This window comes from Rhynchophorus ferrugineus, unplaced genomic scaffold (assembly GCF_030347505.1).
Source record: "Rhynchophorus ferrugineus isolate W39M unplaced genomic scaffold, kcgeb_rfMv2 rfM6, whole genome shotgun sequence".
Lineage (NCBI taxonomy): Eukaryota > Metazoa > Arthropoda > Insecta > Coleoptera > Curculionidae > Rhynchophorus > Rhynchophorus ferrugineus.
In genome coordinates this window covers 66,340-90,663 of record NW_027472585.1, presented here as the reverse complement: position 1 = coordinate 90,663, position 24,324 = coordinate 66,340, and the positions used below count along the sequence as shown (strand labels likewise).

Genomic DNA, 24,324 nt, shown 5'->3' with positions numbered 1-24,324 from the left:
ATATATATTTACTCATAATTTACTGTATGCCAATTATTATTGCAGACAAATTCTCGAAGATATACGCAAGGCCAACCTAGATCCAAGCAAAACTGCCAATGTCTTCCTTCAACATGATTCCGGATTTAAAGTATACAACGCTTACTGTGCCCATTATCCTCGAACTATGGAGGTATTGTGCGCCTTACAAAAAGACGAATCAAAAGCTCCGTTATTTAGGGAGAGACAGCATCATCTGAAACATGCTCTACCATTGGGTAGTTACCTGTTGAAACCAGTGCAAAGGATTTTAAAGTATCACCTACTCTTACAGGTAATATATTTTTTATTAATAGAATCAGTTGTCAACTTCCTCAAAGCAATAGCATTTTACAAATGCTTTGCTTTTCAACCTCTACTTTGATCAATTTCACTTTCGACTTCTTCAAAATCGAATAACGAATAACTTTTAAGTAAGTCTTCATTAAAGTGGACCAATTTTGATACAACCATGGTTGTAAATAATACCATGTGTAGTTCACCGAATTGTTTGTTTTTTTCGGATAGAATCCCTTAATCGACAAGTTTACCATGCTCTATTCATTATCAAAACTTTAATCAGACAATACAGTTTTGAAAGTGTCTACGTTTTTCTTTATCTATAGATTTAAATAATGTATTCCTCATTATTTATAAATGTCCTTTATGGCTCATTCACATATGTCTGGACGCTTATCATCTCGTCCAATTGTTCAGTTAATACATAAATTGCTGCAAATTTCTTTAAATGAGGGAATTGTTGAAAATTATCCAGTTATTAACAATTTCAGAGATTATCGAAGCAGTGTGAAGGCCATCATAAAGCAACAGTAGACCTAGCGCTGGCCACAATGACAGCAGTAGCTTCAGAAATAAACAACATGAAGAAAAAGCACGAGTATGCCGTTAGAGTTCAGGTAAGTTACACGATTATTAATTTGATCGATTCGGAAACTTTTTTTCTTATTAGGAAATACAATCGCAATTATACGGTTGGACCGGAGCAGATTTAACAACTTTAGGCGAACTAATTGCAGAGGGTACATTCCGAGTGCAAAAAGCTAGAGGACGCAGACATGTATTCCTTTTTGAAAAGGTGTTGCTCCTTGCGAAACCTAAAACGGGAGGAGCTTTAGCTTACAAAACCCATATTGAGGTAAAATCACTGTCATGAATTATTTAATGTTATTACACTATATTTATACAATATTATTTATACCCATAACCCATTAGTTTTCAATATCCAGAAACTTTTTTGACACTTTTTCTTTAAGACATTTTTATTCAAATATATGTAAAAACGTGTCTTAAAGAATTTATTTGATGGATAATATTTAATTTTATTTAACCACCAAATAATTACTATTGTTCAGTAATTGTAGCCCAGAGACATTTTGATTTAAATGTCTAATTTTGTATTGCATGTTTAATTTCCTTTTTAACTGTAGATACCTTTATATCAACATCGATCTTTTCATTTTTCACGTGCCATGGGTCGATCATTGACCATACTTAAAATTACACCATCCTGATAAATTTAACAGAGTATCCTTTTTATGCTTTGAAATGATGGTTAATTCACATAAATTATTATTCTTTGCCTAATTGTTAATGTTGCTTATAGTTCAGCAAGACAGTCATATCAACGAATGTAATTATTGTCACTGACATACTGTATCTGCAGCAATATTTTTAGTTATGAATATTTTTCTCCGTTTATTAATCTGAATTATCATGTTCGCATTTTTAATAATTTTAAATTTTGCAGTGTTCGAATTTAATGTTGGTAGAGCAAGTACGTAATGATGCACTGCAATTCCAAGTACTACCTTTTGACAATCCAAGACAACAGTGTACTTTAAGGGCTAGATCTCTACATCTTAAACGCGAATGGACCCTTCAAATTAAACGGGTTATTTTGGAAAACTACACCGCTGTTATACCTAATCACGCTAGACAGTTAGTTATGCAGCTTGGGCAAGAAGTTAGCGAAAATATTAGTGAGGATGGTTCGGAAAAATGGTCACCGTTGAAGAACAGTTCGTCTACACCTCATTATCTTGAACGCAGGTCTCGAAAGAAGACGCAGGAAGTAAAGGAAAGCAGATCCTCGTCGCAAGATCGCATCTTTCCATTAGGAAATTGGCGGCGAAAATCCGAGCCTAGCATGGTAAGTATTACAAATTTGTTGTAAAGCAATGTTATAGTACCGCTAATTCATTTAGGTGCCGCAACAATATGACAGTAAAACCATTCCAAAAAAAATATCAAAACTAAAGAAAAACAAAGAAACCGGCAGTTCTACGTTTTACACTGATCTCTCGGATTTAGAACAATGTGATTCTCAACCTAATGATAACGTTAGCAGTGAAACAACGGGAAGTCGCGATGAGGTTGATGTTACAACTAATTCTATACAGACTGGATTGGAAAAAATTGTATCGGAATTGTTGATGCAAAAAGAAGACTTTAATAAAGCCCTTAATAGAGAGCATACTCGACACCCTCGAAGGAATATTAACAGTGAACCTGGACCCATTTGGTTTTGTGATGACCGCTTAGAGCTGCCTAACAAAGCTGATTCTTTACCCCGGTCTTTCCAATTGAATGACCCGTTAGTAACTCCTTCACAAACAACTGATGCCGCCAAGAAAGCTCTCAAAAGCGAGAAACGTGATCTAGTTCAACAGGGAAGGTATGTATTCCTTGTGTGCTATTTTTAAAATAGATTATATGTGATTTAACTTTTTAGTGAATTGTCATCCCACTGTACTGAAGCTGATTATCCTGAACATAAAATATACCGAAAATCTACAATTCGTGTTAGTTTAGTTCAGAGACTACGTACAATGATCTCAGAAGACCAAAGGTCAAATGTAAAATGTTTGAAAAGCACCAGTAAGGCTACTGGGGAGAAACTAGCAAATCCTGATTATGCAGATCCTCAAAAATTGTTTGCAAGCAATCGAACGGTTAGCGAGGCCAACTTAACCCAGAATATTCCAAATGTTCAAATTAATTCTAGTCAAAAACAGAACCAATCTCATCGGATAAGTCCATCAGATAGTTATTATGAGTCAATATTGGATAATTCACTACCAGAAGAATATATTGAAGACAAAAGCACTGGTAAAATGGTTGCCAAGTCGGACAGTTTTAACAGTAATGATAGGGTGTCCTACATTTCTCAGGACATTACAGAGTCTAATCAAGCAAAGGTGCCACCACCTATTCCGGCGAAACCATTGCGGCTTACAAAACAGAGGACCAACATCACATCACAAAGTAGTATTCTAAATTATAGTGATATAACCACCAATATTCAGAAAAAAGAAAAAATAGAAGTCAAGACTGGTCATGGTATCTCGAGCAGTTGGGTTAAAACTATGGTTGATAGATTTGAATGACCAAAGTAATTTTATGACAATAATAAAATAAGACTCGTTCAAGATAAAAACTATATCATGGATTTGAATATTTAGTGAAAATGATCCAAGTTTTATATTGTACGGAAAGTGCTATAAAGATGGCTGTTATATTCCTCTTGTAAAGAATAGTTGATTTTACAACTACAATGTATTGAATGTTCTTTAGCCATATTGAGCTAAAATAACAAAACCGATACTATTATTGAAAAACTATATTATAGAATTTTAATGAAAGTTTTATAATGTGCCAAAAGAAAGATTGTTAAGAAATGTATTTGAGTAATAAATTATTTCAGTCATAAGTACTAATTATATTTTACAGAAAAGTCTTAATAAAAGATAAATGCATATATTTCGTGTATTTTATTTTAACCAATCACCATGAAATAAATTGTAACCAAAATATTTCAAATAAGATATTGAGTAAGAGTTTTAAGAAATGATAATAACATTTAAGAAATGATGATTTGTTCATCTTTTACGGCCACCATGGTGAAGGCAAGAAAACTGTTTTTCTTCTGGTTTTCTAGTCCTGAGTTCGAATGCAATATATTTGTGCTTGTTCCTAATTATAGCTATCTATAGGTAAGGGCCTAAAATCTAATAAAGAAAATCATTTCAGTTACAGCAGTAACCAGGCTAGGTAAGAGTTTGAAATGTTCTCTAAGCAGGCTGGTCCGTAATTCGGACCCCACGTTCACCTGTAGGCCGCGTCACTAAAAATCCAGGAGGGTTAACGTGACTAAATTCAATATACATAAATAACTTACTTTATAACATTTAATAAATACTATGCGATTTAGTTATAGTATTATTTAAAATTTTACCAGATCGTTCAATAAAAAAACTTTTTAATATTTTCGTATTATTCGATTTTTAAAACTTCAATACGCTTTTTGAAATGTGAATTTTCGGTTCGGAAACAGACAGAATTAACTGAAGCTGGCTTACAGAGTTAATGATGCAAACTAGTAAATCAGTGTTTCAACCACAACGAAAGAATATCCAAAATAACTTCTATTATTTCAAAACGTTACGTAAGTCACAATACAGCGTGTTTTTATTCCATTTCCAATGAATGTTATTTCTATTGATACAGCGAGGGGGACTATTTATATACGTAGAAAAACCTAAATCCACACTTTATTAATTATGAAAGAAATATTTATAATAACACTTATTGCCCAATGGATACATTGTTGATACAGCGAGAGTAATATATATTATAAAGATTATTATATTAGTTTGACTTGCAAATAACTTCATAGAAATAAAAAATCTGCAAAAATAGATATGTACATAAACAATATAATGTGCGTCGATTTAAAATTATCACTATTTCTAACAATTCAATATTTTCATAATTACATGTTAAGTATTTTATTACTTATTAATAATGCTAGAGGCTCCATCTAGCGATATATTACGAACCAATATTACATTTACACCAAACCAAACCAATATTACATTTACTAGAGTTTTCTTCTTTTATGTTTTTGTGTGTGTGTAATCATAATAATAAAGTATTTTTGAATATAAATTGCATTTATATAAGATTAATATTAATAAGATTTATATAAAGATAAAGTTAAGATATCTTATCATTTGTTTACAATTTTTGTGGAAAAACATTCAAATTGTAATATAAAGAGCAGCTTTTAAATTATTTGAATATACTCTAATAATATCCAATTATTAATAGATACATCAATAACATTTGTATGCATATGTAAATGCATATACAAATATACAAAAAAAATAAGGGTAAATTGTAATAATGAAAAACAACCCCTCACGTTAACAGCGACCTAATTTTGAGAGACCGCGGTGACGTCACGATGTGACGTAGCGGCGGTGAAAACAATCGACACGCTTGCGCCACAACATGTCTACTGTGGCGGTTTCAGCTCGGCCGGGGGTTGTCAGTCGTGGCACCCTGTTCGACGCTGGAACGCGCGACCCCTCAAAATGCGTTGCACCCTGCCACTGTTGTTGCTGGTGCTGGGATCGGTTGGCGACGTTATCCGACCCGAGGCCGCTTGAATCGGGCTACTATTATGCCCTCGCGAACGTGCACGCTCTAGTGATCGACCCAATACGTTTTGTACCGACAACAATCGAGGTATTTCTTATATTTTGGCCCTTATCGATTGCGAATGTAATAATTTTGCTTCAGAACATATACATTCTATTGTTTTGTATTGTAAACATTATGTTTTTATATTATTTCAAATTATTTTAATATTACTTTTAGACTGGACGTCGCCAATAATCGCCAATTTATTATGTCATTCGAAGTTTTTAACACCCACAGTTCCACATTTATTATTTGTGTTATCTAGCGCTGTTTTATAGAAACTATGAATTTACCGTATCGATTTAAAAAATAAACACTGATATATTTCTTTTATACGTTTATAAATAGTTCGACCAAAAAAAATTAAAGCTTGAATGTCATCGGAATTTCATAACAAAGTATATTCCGCATTGTAATACCAACATTGACAATATTCACCCCTAAAAGATTAGTGAAAACTTTAACGACAAGGTCAAGGTTTCGTGGAACTTCTAATTTGACAGTGACAACTACAAACGTAGAAAAGTGTTTTTAATTTTGCAGATCCCCGCTACACAAATCGGTTCTAATTCAATATCATTGTATATTTAATAACGACCTGATAAATATGTATACTGCAAAGTGTACTCTTAAAACTTCGACATAATTACTAACTAACGTTACATTATTCAGCCAGTGTTTGTCTATTACGCCTCCAGAAATGATAGAAATATTCGAATATTGATTCGATTTATGTTCAAGCGTTGCAACATTTGCAGGTCTTCCAAATCTACTTAAGGTATCAGAGCGACGCCAGCAAACTCGATAATGAAATGGGGGTAAACATCACCTGAGTTTGTTCAATAATCTAATGTGAAGATGCTGCGTACGAGAGACACCTCCACGATGATTATCTTTAGTGATTCTAGTGATGATACGGAGATCGTTTTCACATTGGAGTCGCTCACCCAGGCCGGGATCATTTTTATCATGGCCCTGGCCATCATTATCACTAACGTGCTTATTATCGCTACTTTTTTAAACTTTAGAGGTATAATACTTAACATCAACACTAACAATTGTATAGTTAATGAGTATTTACATTTGCAGGTCCTTCAGAAGTAATCAATTGTTACTTGTTATCTCTGGCTGTAGCCGACCTTCTTTGTGGTGTTATTGTAGTGCCTCTTTCCGTATATCCCGCTATCGTGAAGGACTGGGTGTATGGAGACGTAATATGTCGTCTTGTAGGATATTTGGAGGTAAATTGGGAGAATATTATCAGTGGCGGATCCAGGATTTGGGTTTGACGCCTATATAAAGGTTATTTTGAAACCCTAGATCCGCAACTGAATGCTGGTATCGCGGATGTACTAAATTCGATCGTTTTAGGTAACTCTCTGGGCCGTAACCGTCTACACGTTCATGTGGATCAGCGTAGACCGATACTTGGCCGTGCGTAAACCTTTACGCTACGAGACTCTACAGACGAAAACCCGCGGGCAATGCTGGATGGCCTTCACGTGGATCTCGGCTGCCATGCTTTGCTGTCCGCCATTGCTGGGTTTCACCAAGCCCCTGTTCGACCGCGATGCGTACATCTGCATGCTGGATTGGGGCAGTATGGCTGCCTATTCCGTCACACTATCCATCCTCGTGCTGGGACCTAGTCTCATCACCATCGTCTACACCTACACGTACATCTTCATGATGCTTCGTAAACTGAGAAGTGGCGTGCCCTTCCACGACAAAGAGTACGCGACCGCGCTCTCCGAGAACCTGTCCAACCCCAGCCACGTGATGTCCTTCGCCCTGGTTATCGCCTTTTGGTGTTCCTGGACGCCGTACATAGGTGTGAAGATGTACGAGTACTTTACCGGCACCAAATTCCAGATACAGTTCCTACACTTTGGCATAGTTTGGCTGGGCTTCCTGAACTCGTTTTGGAAGGCGCTGATCCTGATCACGCTCAGTCCGCAGTTCCGGCTCGCTCTTCGGATCTTCTGCATGACAATATGTTGCAGGTACAAGGGTAGGATGCAGGCCGAGCTCATAGGGATGGATCCGGATGATTGACTAAAGAAGGGCTGCTTGCAGTCCCGTAATTTTCCACTGACGGGACTGGCCGTGAGCGATTTCGAGTACCTCCTCGCCAAGCTACGCGGGTACTGGTGCCAATTTTCCACAAATCAGAATTACTAATGCGACAATGTGATTTAAGCGACATTCGACTGAAATGCCCGTTTTTCTATTTTGTTAGGTTAGAACCAGGGACAGAGGTGGATAGTGCAGAGGCAAGTCTGGCAAAATCGTTTGTATTCTCTACTTTATTCGTACACTATAGCCGTTTGGACTTATAATTGAAGGTGATGATTAAATGGGGAATATCATATGACGGAACATCTCCCCCCTGCAGAAAATGGCCAAGCGTTGTGGTCGTAACTCGCTCTGGACAGTTAAAAAATGTATCTAAATTCTTTATGTATATTGATAGTATCTTCTTCTGCCAGTTCGTCTTTGATTATCACAATTTTTACTGGATTTTCCGTGGTATTCAAGCTATTTCAATCCTTAATATTTTCAAACTCCAATAGTTAATGCAAGAACAACTGAGCTACTTCAGCCCGCCATCGATAGCCGTACACCCTAAACTATAAGCTTCTGCTTAAATTCCACAGCAGACTAGATTAGAAAAATTTCCAGATTCCAATAGTTCACGGCTAGGGGCACTTTCAGCAACTTCAAATATCCTTTGGGGGCCGCACTGAATTGCAACTTTCTGTCGGTACTCCGCTAAACTATATCAAGGGATGCTTTGAATAACTTTGGAGTGATTGAGTATCAAATTTCAACGATTCTTCTTCTTTTACAAATATATTTTTTGGGGAATTAATACAAAAAAATCTATTTCAGATTGCAAAATATATAAAGAACCGCAAAAATAATTAAATAAATCACTAAAAGTTCAATTTTTTAAGGATAAAATTATTGATGAAGTCTATTAATCTGTTAAGTTAATACTAAATGGTTATTAGTTATTTATATTCTTAATTATAATTTATTCGAATCAAACAACATATACTGAATTTATTCATAAACAAATTAAGACAAAAAAATATAGCTCTAAAAATTGTTTGGGAGAAGTTATCAAACTGACATCACGTACCCTTCAATTGTAAGAATAAGTGCTATATATTCGTACGAGGATCTAACTACTTTCTGTTACGCTTTTGTTCAACGGATCCTAGATAAACGATACATTCGAAGTAGTTCAAAGCTGATCGTGTTATACATTAAAAAACCGACAGTATTCTCGCAATAAACCCTCTAATTACCTCACTGTATATCGTTCGAGACAATAAGTCGATAGAACACTTGATAGTGTGATCTTCGAGATTAATAAATCTCCTAAATTATTGATGCTTAATTCAAGAACGGAGTGAATAATTTATTTAACAGTCGATATGGAACTTTGGAAGAAAGGAATGTTACTTTTTCTCTTTAGCAATAAAATATTATCAGAACTAGTTACAATCACCAAAAAGAGTATTCACTTCTCGCCCTCAATTTTAAATGTTGTACATGTCAATTAATGTAGATAATAAGGAAACGATTACCTTTAGAAAAATATATGTGGTCATTACACAGCCGATTATAAATGTACATCATTAGCCAATATACTGCGGCCAACATTGTACTACAACCATTTTGCGATAAGTTTCAATGTGTTTGTTATAAGCAATTTCGGTTTAAAAACACATACAACGAAAATATTTAATTCAGAATAAACTTTATAACAAATATATTGTTAATAACATAACTTTGACAGTGACACTTAACGTGTCTTTTGCTTCTTCGATTACGCCGGCGATTTGTTTAAAATATTGTCGGCAACGAGGATTAATTGGTTGATGGCCTATTCAGATACAGGGTGGCCCCTTGTACATCGACGTAATTATGCTAATTTTAAGGATGCGATTGCAGTGATTTATCCAAACATTCCGGACATTATTGCTTGTAAATTAAAAGTATTTAGATTTAGGAGATTAGCACTTTCCGTGCACGATAATCTAATCTAGTTTAATTACCCTCGATACGTTTGATATAATATCTAAAGACTAGCTGAAAAATAATCAAAATCCAATCAAAACCTATGGCTTGTTCATAAAATATTATGGGTAAAAAATCAAATAAGTATAACGGGTAATTTAAATATTTAGTAAGTTGGTGAAAAAGCTCCTGTGCATTTTATCGTAGTACATTCTATGTATGGAAGGAAGATTTATATATATATATATATATATATATATACACTTTTAAATATGTAGATATGTTCAATTATGTAGATCGCTGTATGTACTATGTTATTTGCTCATTAAGACAATTTTGTAAAATAGTATATTAGTTTTGTACTGTTACAATTTAGAATGTTATGTATATAATGTACTTAAAATTTTATTGACAATTGTTCAAAATTCTGAAAATATAAAAATTAAATTATTTATTCATAAAGATCGTTAACATTACTCTCACCTATTGTCCTAAATTACAGATACAAATTTTAGTAGTCTGAAATTCCATGAACTCCACTCTTACTGCTATTTACTATAAGTTGAATACATTATCAGACTATTTTGTAAATAACATTACAAAGAATAACTTTACATATAGTATATTTCACGGAATTTTTGGATTAGTATTTGTTACCTCTATCTACAACTTTTTATATATCATAATAGAAATGACAAAATAACTAGACTTAACCATAATCACCTGTGCCTGCAATTGTTGCAATAGATAATCCTATGCAAAAAATCCCTTTTTTTTCTTTGAACACGCATGACACAAGTCAAAACCTCTTGACGTTTTTGACTTTTAACCCGTAAGGGATTTAATTTTGTTTCTCAATATCAAGACCTGATTGATATATTTTCTTATAATGACTCACATTAATTTTTGGTCATTAAATGAAGCGCTCTTCAAACAATTCATTAACGTACAAGTTAAAGTTATTTTTCATTCATAAATATTCAAAGTATAAGAAATAATGTTTCGTCATCCACCTTGAAAACAATCACGGGTCAGCTTCATATAATATCATATTTTATAAGTCGTTTGTTATGTTGTCACAGTAGGTCAGATCACAGATATTTTGATCTGTAACAAGGAATTCCGCTTGACTCGGTCACTGTTGGAATATTGTTCGTCGAATGTTATCAATTAATTATTTAAATGACACCAATATTTCGATTTTTCTCCTTTCGTCAGTTCCATCATATTAGTATACATGTTTTGCAGCCACTATGTGCAATAAATCACTTATTATGATGCCCTATTTTTATAACAAAATAATGTTCTGTCAATTAATCTTTACTATAGTCGTAACATGTGTCGAAAATGTCATTTCATTCCACACAATTTACAGATTTTCCTGGCAATCTGATATATAGTCTTCCACTCAGAAATTATCCAACAAATATAGCACGATCTACAGTTACAAATATAGAAATTAGGTTTATAATCTATACACGATTCATTTGACTTTCACTTGACATGTGCTGTTTCCTAAGAGATATTAAAAAAAACTCGTGAGTGTCAACAAATAAAAATTATGGCACTGAAGAGGTACAAGGAAAATAACAATTCCATACGTAAATTTACGCTTTATTATACTATGAAGGTCCACTCCTTATTTTATCTAGCAATTGATGATTGAACCAAAGTTCTAAAAACCTACCTAAACTATGTTATATGCTTCAAAAGAAAAAATTCTTAAACAATTAATTTATACGGTTGCTGTCTGGCGTTAAAAATAAAAATATTACATTAATAAGCCTCGCCTTCCTCGTATTCATCTTCGTAATGTCTGTTGCCGTTACTGTTATCACGCTCGGGCTGATATTTTTGCTCGTCTTCGTCTTCGAACTTGACGTTCGTTTGGTCGTAGGCCTGAGTTGGATAGTTTGCGTACTGATAGTCTGAAATGGTACCAACCCGTTAGTTACTCCAAATATTTTGATCCAGATATATTAAGAACTTACGTGAAGAAAGAAAATAATATAAAACAAAATGAAAAAAATATGTAAAAATATATTGTTTTAGCAAATTAAAACAAGCTTAAAATATAATTGAATAGAAATCAATTCTTCAGTCAATTATAAAAGTCCGTATTCAGATTATGAGGAAATCATAAAAATCATCAAGAAAATCGGCTGATCTAGTATGCTTAGCATAGTTTCCTGGTCAGATCTACTCTGTGAATTGCTGGAATTTAGGCAGAAACAACGCAGTTCAGCACGTATGGCCACCAAAAACAAAGTGAAGTTGTCGAGACTGTCCCTAGCAGAGAATTATTGCAAATTTCAAATTCTTAAATTTTAGAAACATTTATTTTTACTGGAAGAATGTTTGTATCTTACTCCTATGTAGAAGTATGCAGTTTAAATTGGACACATATAAAAGACAGACTAAAGTAACTCAACGTTGACGAGCCTTGAACTATTGGAATTTTAAAATACCAAAAACTTACAAAACCACTTTTTTTTCGCCTAAGTACCATGAAAATTTAGGTAGAAACACTGCACTTTGGATTATCATCTAAGGCATCATTGGAGATGAAGATACTAACAGTCAATAGACAACCATTTGATCTTTTTTCCAACCATTTTCTTCGGCGGGAAGTATTATAAAAAGTGAATAGTATGTCGATGGTATTCCAAAGAGCGATATTCGATTTGAAGTGTCAAGTGAGATGATGGGCTTATATTTAGATTAAAATAAGAACAAATCAGCAGAATTGTTAGTGCCTCTGTCGATCAAGTGACTTAAAATAAAATTGTTTAAAATAAGTGTCTTTCTAACTGTCCTACTGTCTTTTTAAAATATTTCTGGCTAACAGAATTCGAATTTGTAATATGTTTATGTTAAATTCATGTTACATGTTGCATATGCATTAATGTAATGGAATCATAATTCAATTATCTCAACGATTTTTTCGATTCTATTAATCGTAAAGAAAAACCAATACAAGTCCTACTTACCGTCAATTGGCTCTTCCTTAATTCTAACTTCACCACCCTCATCCGTTTTGATGTACTCCAATCTGTCGCCCTTTTCTCTCTCTCTACGTTCGCGTCTTTCTCTCTTTCTCTGCTCTCTATCTTTATCTCTCGATTTCGATCTTCTCCTCTTCCTTTCCCTGTCGCGGTCCCTATAAAAACATTAGAATAATTAAACGATGTACTTTTAGCGAAAGCCTCAACAAAAGCACCTGTCTCTGTCTTTATCTCTCGACCTAGACTCGAATTCCTCGACATCCTCTCGTATCTTCTCCTTGCTGCGCCGTCTCTTGTCCCTTCTGGGTGAACGCGACCGGCTTCTCCTTCGCCGTTCCCTTGAGCGAGACCGCCTCCTTTCGAACCCTGACCTATCTCTGTCTCGATCTCTATCGCGTTCGCGCTCTCTATTCATTAGCCCTCGTTCCTCCCTCTCCCTTTCGAGACGGTATCGCTCTCGTTCACGCTCGTTATCTTCACGACCAGAATGTTTGATGTTCACATCGGCTCCACCACGTCTAGTCCCACCCAAACCACCGCCTAAATAACAAAACAATGTTGCAGCTAACTCTTTCAAGAATTGAAACGTTGTACATACCCAATCTACGAGGCAACCATCCTTTTACAGTTCTGCCCCGTTCAACGTCCACCAGCACTCTTTTTCCATCAATTTTCTTACCGTCGGCGTGTTTGTAGGCGGCTGCAAAAACAACAAACAACTCAAACTAACTTCAGTAACATTGCCACTAGTCTCTACATATTGTTTTACAAAGGAACAATCTAATTGGGGAGACTGAGCAAACGTAACGAAGAGAAAGGTTTTGCCACTTGTTTTACTGACTATAAAACAATATGTAATAATAATATATCAAAACAATGTAGTAGGTTCCAAAGAATTGAGATAAAAGAGTTGCTCTTTTTGGAATTAACTTTAGAAATTTGAAAATAAAAACTGACAGGCCCCTGAGAAAATGTAAAATGATCAGGTAATAAAAGACAAGAAAACTAGCTATTAACTGAAATTGTATGGTGTAACATCACCAGACGAATCGAGTGTGCACGCGTGATAAGCCACAATTATTACCTGACCACACGACTAAAATAGGTATAAATAAAATATACCTACCGAAATTACTTACGTCGCTAATGAAACATCGTAATTAAAATGGATATTTGTTTATTTTAAACATCTCCGACGACTCGAGAAGCCACTCCATTTATATTGAATTACCTGGTGCGCAATTACTTACTCAGCGCAAACCCAATTTTTAAGTATACAACAAAATTACAAATCTTACATTAACTTTTCGAGTGATAATAAATTTGTTTTTTTTTTTGTTTTATAGTACGTTAAAATTTATTACAAATAATCTGATAAAATGCTTCCAAGATAAACATGTAATTATAAACTCTAGTTTCATCCTTTTTTCCTCTCTTCCCACTACTTAGTAAAGATATTTACGGAGCTTGTTGCAATAAAAAATTATGCAAAAATTTGGGACATAACCTATAAAATATATTATAGAGAATGGCACTAAATGTAATATTAAGATACATACATTCAATTATATGATTGATTAAGTCTTTAGGTTACTAATACTGTATTAATATTGTTACTGTTTGGAAAATTTAAAATGCTAGAAACAGAAATGCCTTTTTTTGTTGTATGGGGTTCTTACCACGCATACAAACCTATATAGCCAGCAAATAGCAGAAGAGATTGGGGCAAACGGTACTAGCTGCCTGAAGCTTGAACTGTGTAAAAATAGAAAAAAAAATTAAACTCACTTTGACGCAAAATATGACACCTTTACGTTGCTGGCTACATACAAAATGATACTGTGGTGGCTTGCTTGATTTGTTGCATATAATTGTAACAATCAAATCAAACAAATCCTTATATACATACAATGTCCTATTATGAGCAAAAAGTGAAATTATTTCTGAAAGTTTTAACATATGTTAATCCATATAATAAAAAAATCAAATGTCACTTACCTTTAAGACGGACTATATATTTTGAGAATAAACAACAAAAAAACAATATATTTATATTATCATAAAAATTATTCTGACTAACTGAAACTCTTTACTTCATAACAGAACACTGTGCAAAATTACTTCCTTAATAATAATACTCACAATGCATATCCCTTTCATGTTCATATTCTATAAATGCATACCCTCTTGGCTTCCCATTTACATTATTGTGTATTAAAACAATCTGAAAATAAGACAATATATGAAAGATCAAGCATTACACACATTGTTTTTTTACCTTTTTAATTGGTCCATAAACTTCAAATTCTCTTCTAAGTTTGGACTCTGATGTGTCATAATTCTAGAAACAAAATTCAGTATATACTTATCACTAATCTTAAATAAGAATCACATACAATACGAGCCACAAATAGTGTTTTAAATGGATCACCAGTAATATTTGCTGCTGATGCCGGATCCCAAACTGCAATTTCCTGCTCTAATTTATATACCACTTGTTCAGCTCGTTCTTTTCTTCTTCTTTCCAATCGTTCCTCTCTAGTCTCTACTCTAGTAGGAGGAGGTGTGTCTTTGGGATCCTACATAGCAATAGTTTGATATGAACATATTATAGTAAAATATTATCAACAACTTACCTCAAATTCCCCAAGAAATGATCCAACGCCGAGATAACCTCGATTTTTCTTTTCGTGGGGTAATTTGGCCACTGGTGGCAAGTATGGAATAGGATCTCTCGGTGCAAACAAAGCCAATAAATTTGGAGGTAAAAACTGTGTCATCTTGTATCTTTCAGGATTATCTATATTTTATTCATCACAATAGAATAAGCGGCTGTCGAATGGAATAAGCAATTATTAATCAATAAAAGAATACCACTTACGTTTATAAATTCAATATAATGTACCTTTGAATGGAATAAAACAGAACACGATTACACACTGTTTTCTAAAAACATACTACTGTTTTTCAGAAAATTTAGTACAACGACCACACCAGCGTCTCTAACTCACGGCTACAAATATGGCGCCACGTTCAGTCGAAATTGACAATATTGATATGACATGATAATTGGAGTGATGACAGTTTTATTATTCATTCTAGGGATAAAGACAAATATCATTATAAGGGTATATTGATATTTTATTTAAAAAATATCGAAATTTTTTGCCGTTATATCGATATTTTTTAGCCGATATTTTTCTATATTTCTTAAGAATAAATTAAATATACTTTATTTATATTAATTTTAATTTTTGGATTTGGTGCTCATTTTTAAAAGTTTAGCAAATTTTAGTACTTAATAGTATTTTTATAGGATTATCAAAAATATCACTAATTATTAAGAGATTTACAAAAAATATATATTTTAAATAAAAAAAAATTAATTAAAAGAAATAAATATATATTTTTTGTAAAATAAATGTAAAAATGTCGAAAACTATATATCGATATTTTTTTAAATATCGATATTTTTATGGTAGCCAACACCCCTAATTCATACATGAATTTCATTGGTTGTGTACATTATTTAAGGGGTAAAACAAATTTGCCACAGAATTAAAATAGAAGAAAAAAATAAATTTCATAGAAAAAGAGTACAACTGGCCCCTTAAAGAAATCGATGTTTTTTAATATATATAATATGTACTTATATAATAAATTAAATATTGATACTTCTTTTTAACACTTTCGATGTCTTTTACTTCAAACCAAATTTTCAACGCAAAATTCTTTTGACTGCTATAGGGGGCAATATTCGAAAGAAATTTCCTTATAAAATATCGTTATATCGATAGAGCGGAAAAAACAACGGCGAAACATATCGATACTTTTTGGCATTTCTATATAGAACCTGAATTTTTTAAATTAATCATAGTTAAACCAATCAATAATTGTACAGTTAATTATAAAACAATGGCAGATAAAACAATCTATCAATCTGCCTATAAAGGTGATTTTGAAACGGTGTCCCGAGAGTTGGAGATTAATCCCAAATTTATATATACAAAAGATTCCGTAAGTATTATTCTTGTAAGTAATTGTTTATTTAATTATCAAATGTAACATTTCAGAGTGACAGAATTATTTTACATTGGGCAAGTTTAGGAGGAAATTTCAAACTTGTATCGTATCTGGTGGATTTAGGATCTCCTATTGATCCATTGGATGACACTGACACAACACCATTAATATTGGCCAGTTCAGCAGGTAATAATGAAATTGTGGCCTTTCTTTTGGATAAGGGGGCCAATGTTAATCAGCAATCAAGTAATTTGCATTCTTCTCTGCAGTATGCAGCATCAAAGGGTTGGTTAGAGGTAAGCATGAAGCCTTTACCTATTTATATATAGATGACATGATATCTTCCAGATTTGTATTAAGTTAATTGAACATGGTGGAAATGTTAACATAACTGATAAATATGGCAGCACTCCTTTGCATAGAGCTGCTTCAAAAGGAAACAATGAAGTTTTAAAATTTCTTCTATCTAATGATACTCTTAAAGTTAATCATCAGGATATTTATGGTAATTCAGCTTTGCACCTTGCTTGTGAAGATGATCATCAGGAAGAAGCTATATTATTGTTAAAACATGGAGCAGACTTATCCTTAAAGAACAAAGAGGGGTTAACACCACTTAATTTATGCACACCAATGTTAATGAGGATTTTGAAAGCAAACAGTGAAAATACTTAGAATAAAGTGACAGTATTTTTTAAAGATTTATTTTATTATATACTATAATGCATATATAATTATATTTATCTATTATCATAGAAAAATCTATTATATATATACTTGGATTATATATATATATATATATCAATTTGTCAATGGCATCTGTCAATCAGAGAGGTAGGCCGATATCGAGTTTGAATTTATTAAAATAATATCGATATATCGGAGAAAAGAAATATTGATTCTTTACAAAAGATAAAAGCCCAAAAAATATTAATATTCTATACACATTTTAAAAAGTAGGGATATATTTCAATAAATCTTCAAAATCATATTTACCAATCAATTGGAGGTTTTTTTCGTCATCCCTACTGTCAATAGGAAAACTAACACAGAACTATTATTTTAGGTTATTATTTCCGTGCTTTCTCTCTATGAATTACGGTATATTTTATAATACTTATTATTCTGTCTTTCGTCTATTCAAATTAATTTCAGTTGCGCCAATACGATCATATAAGTATCAATTAAATTAACATGGCTAAAAGCATCAGGAGTAAATGGAAACGGAAATGCAGAGCAATTAAAAGGGAAAGATATCGTGAAAAGGAACTACTTAGATTAAAGAAAACATTAGAGAATGAGTCCAACAGCAAGGTAAGACAGACTTAGCAGTTCTTTTTATGTTTTTTTTTAATACTAAATATTTAAGGTCACTAAAATTGATAACATCAAACAGCAGGTTAATGTTGTGACTGCTCAACAAATAAGAGATTCTGGCTCACTTGAAGATAATTTAGTTGATATGGAAGAGGTTAAGAAACAATTTAATCCAAAAACCTTAAGAGACAAGCACGGAGCATATCCTATATGGGTACATCCACGAAAAATTAAGTCTTCGAAAAAGAAAAATAAAAAGAAGGGTAAAAAGAAGTAATCAAATAAGCACATGATAAATGTAAAATAAGTATGTAGAAAATATATACTACTATTTGAATTGACTTTTTTATTCAGTCTACACATATAGTTTAGTACAGGAACATATGCATTTAATAAATTCAATTACCTATAAAAAATAAAGGATATATATATAACATCTCAAAAAGTACTACATAATAATACATAACATCTATATTAACTAAACATTAAAGTTAACCTTGGTTAAAAATCAAGTCTTCAATTTGAATTTAAATGTAATGGAGATGTCCCTTGTAATAGTATTATTATTTGGGAATAAATTTAATTTCCATATGAGTTTGGGCAAACAGTATGTTCAATTGGGAATCTAGACCAATATTGAATACTTCCACAACCCTAGCAATATTGGATTTTGGATCCTTTCTGACAATTGCAACACCAGATACTCTCATCAAATAAGAATCTTCTTCACTGGAGCCTCCGCCAGGTCTTGATAACTGGATATGGCATATAATATCTATGTGAATCTGCTTGACTATTGCATAACTTCCGGGACCTACTTCGATCTAATGTACAAAAGTAATAGTTAAATAAAATTAACAATTAGTGTAAACAACCATGGTGTACCTTTTCAGTATTCTCCTCAAATTGGGGTTTGTCATCCCTAAAAACTGTAGCTTCACCCAATATTTGCTCACCAGCTTTAACAATAAACTTCATTCCTACATTTACTGCTCTTGGTTCTAAACCAAGACCATCTGGATGGTTATCAGACCATAGGTAATTATTTGCATTAATAGCATTATCTGGCTCAAAGGTTAGCCTCTGTAACATTGGTAAATTATATAATTAATTGTATATAGTAAATCAATATGGGACCTTACTTTAGCATATCCCATGCCAACACTTTGTAATCTTAATGCACGTCCATTGAAGAGATGGTTTTTTCTATTGTTTGGTCGGACTTTGTAGCAGAATCCAGGAATAATTCTTGGGTCGACATAGGTTCCTGAGACAAGTATATTTCATGAAGTAAATTGAAATATTATATAAGTTATATGAGTCTCGTCTCTGGAGTAGTCAGAAACTAGGCTTATTAAAAATATCAATATATTAATATAAATTAGATATCTGAATATGAACTATATTGAATGAAACAAAATGTAGCAAAATCCTATTCCATACTAGAACTATTGAAAAAACATTAATACATCAAAAACTTTTTTTTACAGGAACCATTTTTCGTAATTACATTACTTTGTTTTTTTGATAGTTGGATTGCTAAGTGTTTGAAACATATCGATATTCTTTAAAAATATTTATGCCACTTCCGACTTCTGTAATATACATACCTACAACGGGGATTTCAAATTGTTCCAAACCGGTCATCGTATACTTGGTAGGGACGTCGTTAATATCTTGACCCTTAACTGTAACCCTCCTGTAATTGTTCTGGATTCCGGGAGTCAAATACCAACGTTGATTCCTTAGGTTTACATTGGTAACCCTAATAACTTCGGCATTACCTCTACCTTTCGATTTCAGTGCCACCACGGTCCCATTCAAGGTCATAGCCTTAGCCACGCCAGTATCGTAAAACTCCACTTTGCCTATAAATTTAACATTGGCACGTTTTTCAATGCCTTGTTTAGTTAATGTGCTAGAAATTTCTAATTGGGCTCCCTGAAAGAGTGAGCATCATAAGTAAAATGTAATGGACACGGGATAAGTTCTTGCTTCAAAGACTTACGACAAGGCACTCTGGGTCGTGCCCATCATGTTCCGCGAATATGTTTATCAGTTAGGTCTGGTGTCCCTCTCAGAGTAGGTAGTTTGTGATGGTTCTGATAACACAACTAGTTTCGACATTTTACCGCAAAACTTAATCAGCATCTCAATCAATCATGTGTTTTTAATAGAATCTTGTCTTGATAAATACTTCTTAATTCACATCAATAGTACCATTAGCATTTTTTATCAAGACTTATCCGATAAGAACACAGATTTTAAGGTACCCATTATAAACATAGATAAAATAAAATAAAATTTGTCGGATTACCTTCAATAACAAATTTTATTTGTTTTATTACTTATTATTAAACCACAAAATAGAATAAAAAAGGGACGCTGAAGTTGCTTTAAATACGATTGTATATTTAATAGAAGTGAAAACATCGTCATCTTACCTCAATTTTAAGAACCTCCATAGTTCCTTGAGCTTCGCGGTTGATATCAAAAATGGTAAATTTATCGCCTTCTGAAATAACTTCAAGTTCAAAAGCATAACCTTCTGGTCTATTGTCGCTGTAAAAGTAGTTATCATTGGAGTTAAGTTGACCATTATCAGCTTCAAATGTAAAACGACGCGCAAAACCTAAGACAGAATAGAATATAATGTTGTCGCTTTATTATTACTTTAATCAAAATTACCTACCTCTACCAATACTTTGTAGGACTAATGCTCTATCTTGGAACAAACACTTGAGCTGTTTTGATTCCTGCCCTAAAACTGGTAGAGGACGAACTCTATATTTGAATCCTGGAACAACCCTCTTGTCGACATATACTCCGCAAACTGGTAGTTGATGAGGCTGCAAGGCACAAATCACATAGTGCGCGGGCAGATCCCCTATGGTGGAGGCATCCAATTTCAAAAATGATTGTTGAAATTTAGGTGTTGTCCTTAAGCAGCTTGTAGATCCCTTAAAAACAATATTAACACAGGGATTCTCTCTAATTTTACCAATATATATACCGGAACATCCAACAATTCAGGGTCGTTCTCAAATTCACTGCAAGTAGCCTTCTGTGGTGGTGGAAGGCATGCATTAGACCATGAATTCTATAATTCATTAAATACACAAGGTTAGACACATAAATGAACTAAATAAATACAATTTACATAGAACATTTAATACCATGACATAATCGCCGCTTAATTCAATTAAGGTTTTATACTGTTCTAGCCATATATGGAAAAACTTACATAGAAATATTCATTGTATTTACATATAAAATTAAAACAAGGAAACTCCTTAACTCTTAATTTTCATTTATAAAAATTCAGCTTCCGTGGGTTTGTTTCCGCAATATCTGGAAAACGGTGTTGACCGATTACCTTGAAATGTTTGCACAACACTGTATAGCTAACAGAAAAGCACTTCTATATATAATACATTTTATTTCAAAGTTTCAATGCAGTTTTTTTTATATAGTATAAAAAGACAGGATGTCAATCCTAGGAGATTAATGACACTAATTATAAAATTAGAGAAAAATATAAAACTATGAATCCAAATATAAATTAATATAATATCTAAACTGTGTATTTAAATCCAATTTAAAATACATGATATCAACTGAAATGTTCCATTACCCAAAAAGAGTACAAGATAACATTTGTTGCACTTTCACAATGCCTTGTCTGCCACAACTTTTTTCTATGGCCACAACAAGATATCTGAAATTAAATGTTGTAACCGGAAATAAAGAAACATTGAATTTTGTTATATATTATGTGTTATAAGCGATCGAATTATAGATGATTGAATAAACTTGGTTTATACAATATTGCCCTTATCTTAAATCTTACCTGTCTGGACGAAACTGTCAATATATCTTCGGTTTCATTAACTTCTTGAAAAAATGCCGTGGTGGAAGAGTTACGCTTCCCTTGCCATACCCTTTGCATTGCTTCCAATTTTGCTTCTTCTTGTAAATCGGGATGTTGACCATACATTTTATCTCTCTATATACATAAATGTGTCTTAAAACTATATAAGAGAGACCATCATGATTGTACTAGATTTCTTATTGCAATTAAAAAAACTACGCCATAATTAATTTAATACGCATTTTAAAAAACATCACGCATAAGTGGGTCACATTGAATACATATTCAACTTTTGCAATAAGTCGTAAAATGCATAGGTACTATAAATAAATAAAGAAGGTCAGACATTTTGTTTCTGAAAATTAACCATTAACATAAAAAAAATTGAACAGTGAATCAATAACGCTTAATAAGTAGCTTCGCCTTCTACATTTATCCTTTGGCATAAAACTATTAACCATACAAATTATATAAATAATAAACGTTTCTTGTTAAGTAATGACAAAAATATTTTATTACACTTAACACCTTTAAAAAATCTAATATTATTTTATCTACATGTACTTACCAAATTTTAAAAACAAACTATTTTTTAATAAATTTTCTAATTCAGGACCAAGCTCACCCTAAACAGTTAAATACAGAAATGAATTCTATTTTGGGAACAGTTTGCCAACGAACAAGAGAAAGGTCGGAGAATCGATTTATATAGTCAGTCTCACATAAAACATTCAGTTTTAAAATTAACTAACAATTAGTTATTGAGGGAACTAATGTCTTGTAATATATCTAAAAGAATATAACATTAATAACGTATTTTGATTTTTACTCATAACAGTAGATAATAAGTATCATATTGCCAAAGATCTTCTATTATGAAATTTATAAAATTTTATTACAGTGTAAAGAGACTATAGTTTACGGTGGGGCCTCATCTGGGTTGCCATATTTACATTTAGTTTCTATAATAAATAAGTTGGTACAAAATATATCCCAAAAAATAATTAAAAATTATAATACTAATACAATTAAAAATTATAATACTAATACAATTAAAAATTATAATACTAATACAATTAAAAACTATCTCAACTTGTTATTAAAAAATTATTTCATATTCATGCTACGTAACTAAAGATGTATTAATTCTAAATGGTAATAAAGAATATCTGTATAAGTCTTGTATTTGACATATAACATATACATGCAATTATTATATATTATCCTATTATAATTATTATCAGTATATCTGAAACATTTGACAACTGTGTAGGCTATAAACAATTTACTGAATTCTGTAAATCACGTTTCCCGATCGTGATTCATTATTTTATCATTATTGCAATTCAAAATATAAAAATACATTTTTAGTCGTTTAGATATATGGAAATTTTACTCTTTCTTAGTCGTATTTTAATCGTTTATAAATATTTTTTTAACCGTCAGCCCCTTAACAGCTCACAATCTCATTAAAATAGTGTTAAATAAAAAAAGAAATATCTAGATAATTAATTTGACGATTTATCAAAGCTAAAACATTAAATAAAATATCGAAATATATGCATAAAAGGTCTAATATATTACGTCTAAATTTTAACCGTTTGATATACAATTTTGTGATAAACCAATGTCAGTGATAAACAGATAATATTAATTTCTACCCAAGATTTTAGCTCGCCGACAATAACGTAATAGTATCGAATCTCACTGGAGTTTTAATGATCGTTTAAAAAGAGCTTATAAAATAAAGGATAATGTTCCTAACAATTAAGTGATTGTGCATGAAAGTGGTGAAATAACACAACAGTGTTGGGATGCAACTATAAATTTAAAGAAATTTGTATTTTCTTATATTAAGGGTTTATACGAGTATCCTGAAAAATTATTCTTTTGAGAATATGTTTCTGAAAATTACTGAATAGTTTTTTTTAGATTTTAATTGCATGTTACATGAATACAAAAATAAATTTTTACATAAATTGACGTCCCACAAAAAATAGATTTAAAAAATCACTATCATAACAAAAATAATGGTTTTTGGTTAATTTATGTTATTTCAGTATATCTAAGGTTTTGAGAATTATCAAATTAGATCTAGTTTGATTTTTTAATTATTTTTGGAAAAAATTACCTTAAAGTTCATTATGTTATCATAAAATAATTATGAGTATTATACTCCGTAATCCTATAAATGTTATTTCTTATTAATCATAAAAATTCTATATATTTTCCCAGATCATTTATCAAAGTTGAAAATTTTTTAAGTTTATATGATTAAAATAAAGTGAGCAATGATTATGCCAATTTTACTCTATAATCTCTTAATTATATCATCATATTATATAACTGTTGTTTCAAGTAAATATTTTCCTTCTCTCGTCAAACTTTAACAATCGAAAGAAGTTGGAATGGCACATATATTGATTTCCATACTATAATATTATAATAAATAATCTGTTCTTGTATTTAGTTGGATTAAATATGAAAATCAATTTCCAACCTTTCAAAGTTCAACTGTTATTAAATGACTTCAATAAATTCATTTTATAAAGTATT

The 24,324-nt window shown here is 32.1% G+C and overlaps 6 protein-coding genes across 11 annotated transcripts in view; 4 read left to right on the top strand and 2 right to left on the bottom strand.

The window, feature by feature from the left end:
* The window catches only part of GEFmeso (Guanine nucleotide exchange factor in mesoderm), an 89,601-nt gene extending 85,803 nt beyond the window's left edge, over nucleotides 1–3,798 (top strand). For all 3 annotated transcript variants that reach the window (XM_076408608.1, XM_076408609.1, XM_076408610.1), the window contains exons 7-12: nucleotides 46–313; nucleotides 810–935; nucleotides 989–1,174; nucleotides 1,787–2,188; nucleotides 2,244–2,713; nucleotides 2,771–3,798. In XM_076408608.1, coding sequence (XP_076264723.1) covers nucleotides 46–313; nucleotides 810–935; nucleotides 989–1,174; nucleotides 1,787–2,188; nucleotides 2,244–2,713; nucleotides 2,771–3,425 — 2,107 coding nt within the window. In that variant the 3' untranslated portion in view covers nucleotides 3,426–3,798. The remainder of the gene's footprint in view (nucleotides 1–45; nucleotides 314–809; nucleotides 936–988; nucleotides 1,175–1,786; nucleotides 2,189–2,243; nucleotides 2,714–2,770) is intronic.
* Nucleotides 3,799–5,332: 1,534 nt separating this feature from the next.
* On the top strand, nucleotides 5,333–10,014 carry DopEcR (G-protein coupled receptor DopEcR). Of its 2 annotated transcripts, none has more exons than XM_076408597.1 (4): nucleotides 5,333–5,568; nucleotides 6,282–6,553; nucleotides 6,613–6,764; nucleotides 6,895–10,014. In XM_076408597.1, exons 2-4 carry the CDS (start codon nucleotides 6,382–6,384, stop codon nucleotides 7,576–7,578), a joined length of 1,008 nt encoding a protein of 335 aa, XP_076264712.1. In that variant the 5' UTR covers nucleotides 5,333–5,568; nucleotides 6,282–6,381; the 3' UTR covers nucleotides 7,579–10,014. The 2 variants fall into 2 exon arrangements, with proteins under 2 accessions (XP_076264712.1, XP_076264713.1); XM_076408598.1 differs by having other exon boundaries at nucleotides 5,477–5,568; nucleotides 6,265–6,553.
* Nucleotides 10,015–11,145: 1,131 nt separating this feature from the next.
* snRNP-U1-70K (small ribonucleoprotein particle U1 subunit 70K) lies at nucleotides 11,146–15,627 on the bottom strand. 2 transcript variants are annotated; one of them, XM_076408594.1, is made up of 9 exons: nucleotides 15,463–15,627; nucleotides 15,194–15,389; nucleotides 14,954–15,136; nucleotides 14,836–14,898; nucleotides 14,700–14,781; nucleotides 13,156–13,257; nucleotides 12,773–13,097; nucleotides 12,543–12,712; nucleotides 11,146–11,480 (listed from the first exon to the last, which is right to left on the bottom strand). In XM_076408594.1, the coding sequence occupies exons 2-9, from the start codon at nucleotides 15,335–15,337 to the stop codon at nucleotides 11,329–11,331; spliced, it is 1,221 nt and encodes a 406-aa protein (XP_076264709.1). In that variant the 5' UTR covers nucleotides 15,338–15,389; nucleotides 15,463–15,627; the 3' UTR covers nucleotides 11,146–11,328. The 2 variants fall into 2 exon arrangements, with proteins under 2 accessions (XP_076264709.1, XP_076264711.1); XM_076408596.1 differs by having other exon boundaries at nucleotides 15,194–15,357; nucleotides 15,439–15,596.
* A 734-nt stretch (nucleotides 15,628–16,361) lies between these two features.
* LOC143198946 (uncharacterized) lies at nucleotides 16,362–17,279 on the top strand. The gene is made up of 3 exons (XM_076408607.1): nucleotides 16,362–16,574; nucleotides 16,631–16,876; nucleotides 16,929–17,279. The coding sequence occupies exons 1-3, from the start codon at nucleotides 16,473–16,475 to the stop codon at nucleotides 17,253–17,255; spliced, it is 675 nt and encodes a 224-aa protein (XP_076264722.1). The 5' UTR covers nucleotides 16,362–16,472; the 3' UTR covers nucleotides 17,256–17,279.
* Nucleotides 17,280–17,339: 60 nt separating this feature from the next.
* On the top strand, nucleotides 17,340–18,234 carry LOC143198945 (protein LLP homolog). Of its 2 annotated transcripts, XM_076408606.1 has the most exons (4): nucleotides 17,340–17,414; nucleotides 17,647–17,681; nucleotides 17,736–17,894; nucleotides 17,950–18,234. In XM_076408606.1, exons 3-4 carry the CDS (start codon nucleotides 17,775–17,777, stop codon nucleotides 18,172–18,174), a joined length of 345 nt encoding a protein of 114 aa, XP_076264721.1. In that variant the 5' UTR covers nucleotides 17,340–17,414; nucleotides 17,647–17,681; nucleotides 17,736–17,774; the 3' UTR covers nucleotides 18,175–18,234. The 2 variants fall into 2 exon arrangements, with proteins under 2 accessions (XP_076264721.1, XP_076264720.1); XM_076408605.1 differs by lacking the exons at nucleotides 17,340–17,414; nucleotides 17,647–17,681 and having other exon boundaries at nucleotides 17,688–17,894.
* Nucleotides 18,229–22,477, bottom strand: LOC143198938 (uncharacterized). The gene is made up of 9 exons (XM_076408593.1): nucleotides 22,337–22,477; nucleotides 21,748–21,903; nucleotides 20,911–20,997; nucleotides 20,590–20,857; nucleotides 20,342–20,529; nucleotides 19,508–19,838; nucleotides 19,040–19,164; nucleotides 18,783–18,980; nucleotides 18,229–18,721 (listed from the first exon to the last, which is right to left on the bottom strand). Exons 2-9 carry the CDS (start codon nucleotides 21,892–21,894, stop codon nucleotides 18,461–18,463), a joined length of 1,605 nt encoding a protein of 534 aa, XP_076264708.1. The 5' UTR covers nucleotides 21,895–21,903; nucleotides 22,337–22,477; the 3' UTR covers nucleotides 18,229–18,460.
* Between the last annotated feature and the right edge of the window lie 1,847 nt (nucleotides 22,478–24,324).

Bases quoted from the DNA above. Each gene is read 5' to 3' on its own strand.
- LOC143198938 (XM_076408593.1), bottom strand. From the start codon at position 21,894: ATGTATGGTCAACATCCCGATTTACAAGAAGAAGCAAAATTGGAAGCA. The intron at 20,998-21,747 runs GTAAGATTTAAG...AATGAATTATAG, and splicing joins TGACAGTTTCGTCCAGACAG to AATTCATGGTCTAATGCATG. The intron at 19,839-20,341 runs GTAAGATGACGA...TCACTCTTTCAG, and splicing joins TGGAGGTTCTTAAAATTGAG to GGAGCCCAATTAGAAATTTC.
- snRNP-U1-70K (XM_076408594.1), bottom strand. From the start codon at position 15,337: ATGACACAGTTTTTACCTCCAAATTTATTGGCTTTGTTTGCACCGAGA. The intron at 15,137-15,193 runs GTAAGTTGTTGA...ATTGCTATGTAG, and splicing joins CATTTCTTGGGGAATTTGAG to GATCCCAAAGACACACCTCC. The intron at 14,782-14,835 runs GTAAAAAAACAA...TCTTATTTTCAG, and splicing joins TTTATGGACCAATTAAAAAG to ATTGTTTTAATACACAATAA.
- LOC143198945 (XM_076408606.1), top strand. From the start codon at position 17,775: ATGGCTAAAAGCATCAGGAGTAAATGGAAACGGAAATGCAGAGCAATT. The intron at 17,895-17,949 runs GTAAGACAGACT...TAAATATTTAAG, and splicing joins AGAATGAGTCCAACAGCAAG to GTCACTAAAATTGATAACAT.
- LOC143198946 (XM_076408607.1), top strand. From the start codon at position 16,473: ATGGCAGATAAAACAATCTATCAATCTGCCTATAAAGGTGATTTTGAA. The intron at 16,575-16,630 runs GTAAGTATTATT...GTAACATTTCAG, and splicing joins TTATATATACAAAAGATTCC to AGTGACAGAATTATTTTACA. The intron at 16,877-16,928 runs GTAAGCATGAAG...GATATCTTCCAG, and splicing joins CATCAAAGGGTTGGTTAGAG to ATTTGTATTAAGTTAATTGA.
- DopEcR (XM_076408597.1), top strand. From the start codon at position 6,382: ATGCTGCGTACGAGAGACACCTCCACGATGATTATCTTTAGTGATTCT. The intron at 6,554-6,612 runs GTATAATACTTA...TTACATTTGCAG, and splicing joins TACTTTTTTAAACTTTAGAG to GTCCTTCAGAAGTAATCAAT. The intron at 6,765-6,894 runs GTAAATTGGGAG...CGATCGTTTTAG, and splicing joins GTCTTGTAGGATATTTGGAG to GTAACTCTCTGGGCCGTAAC.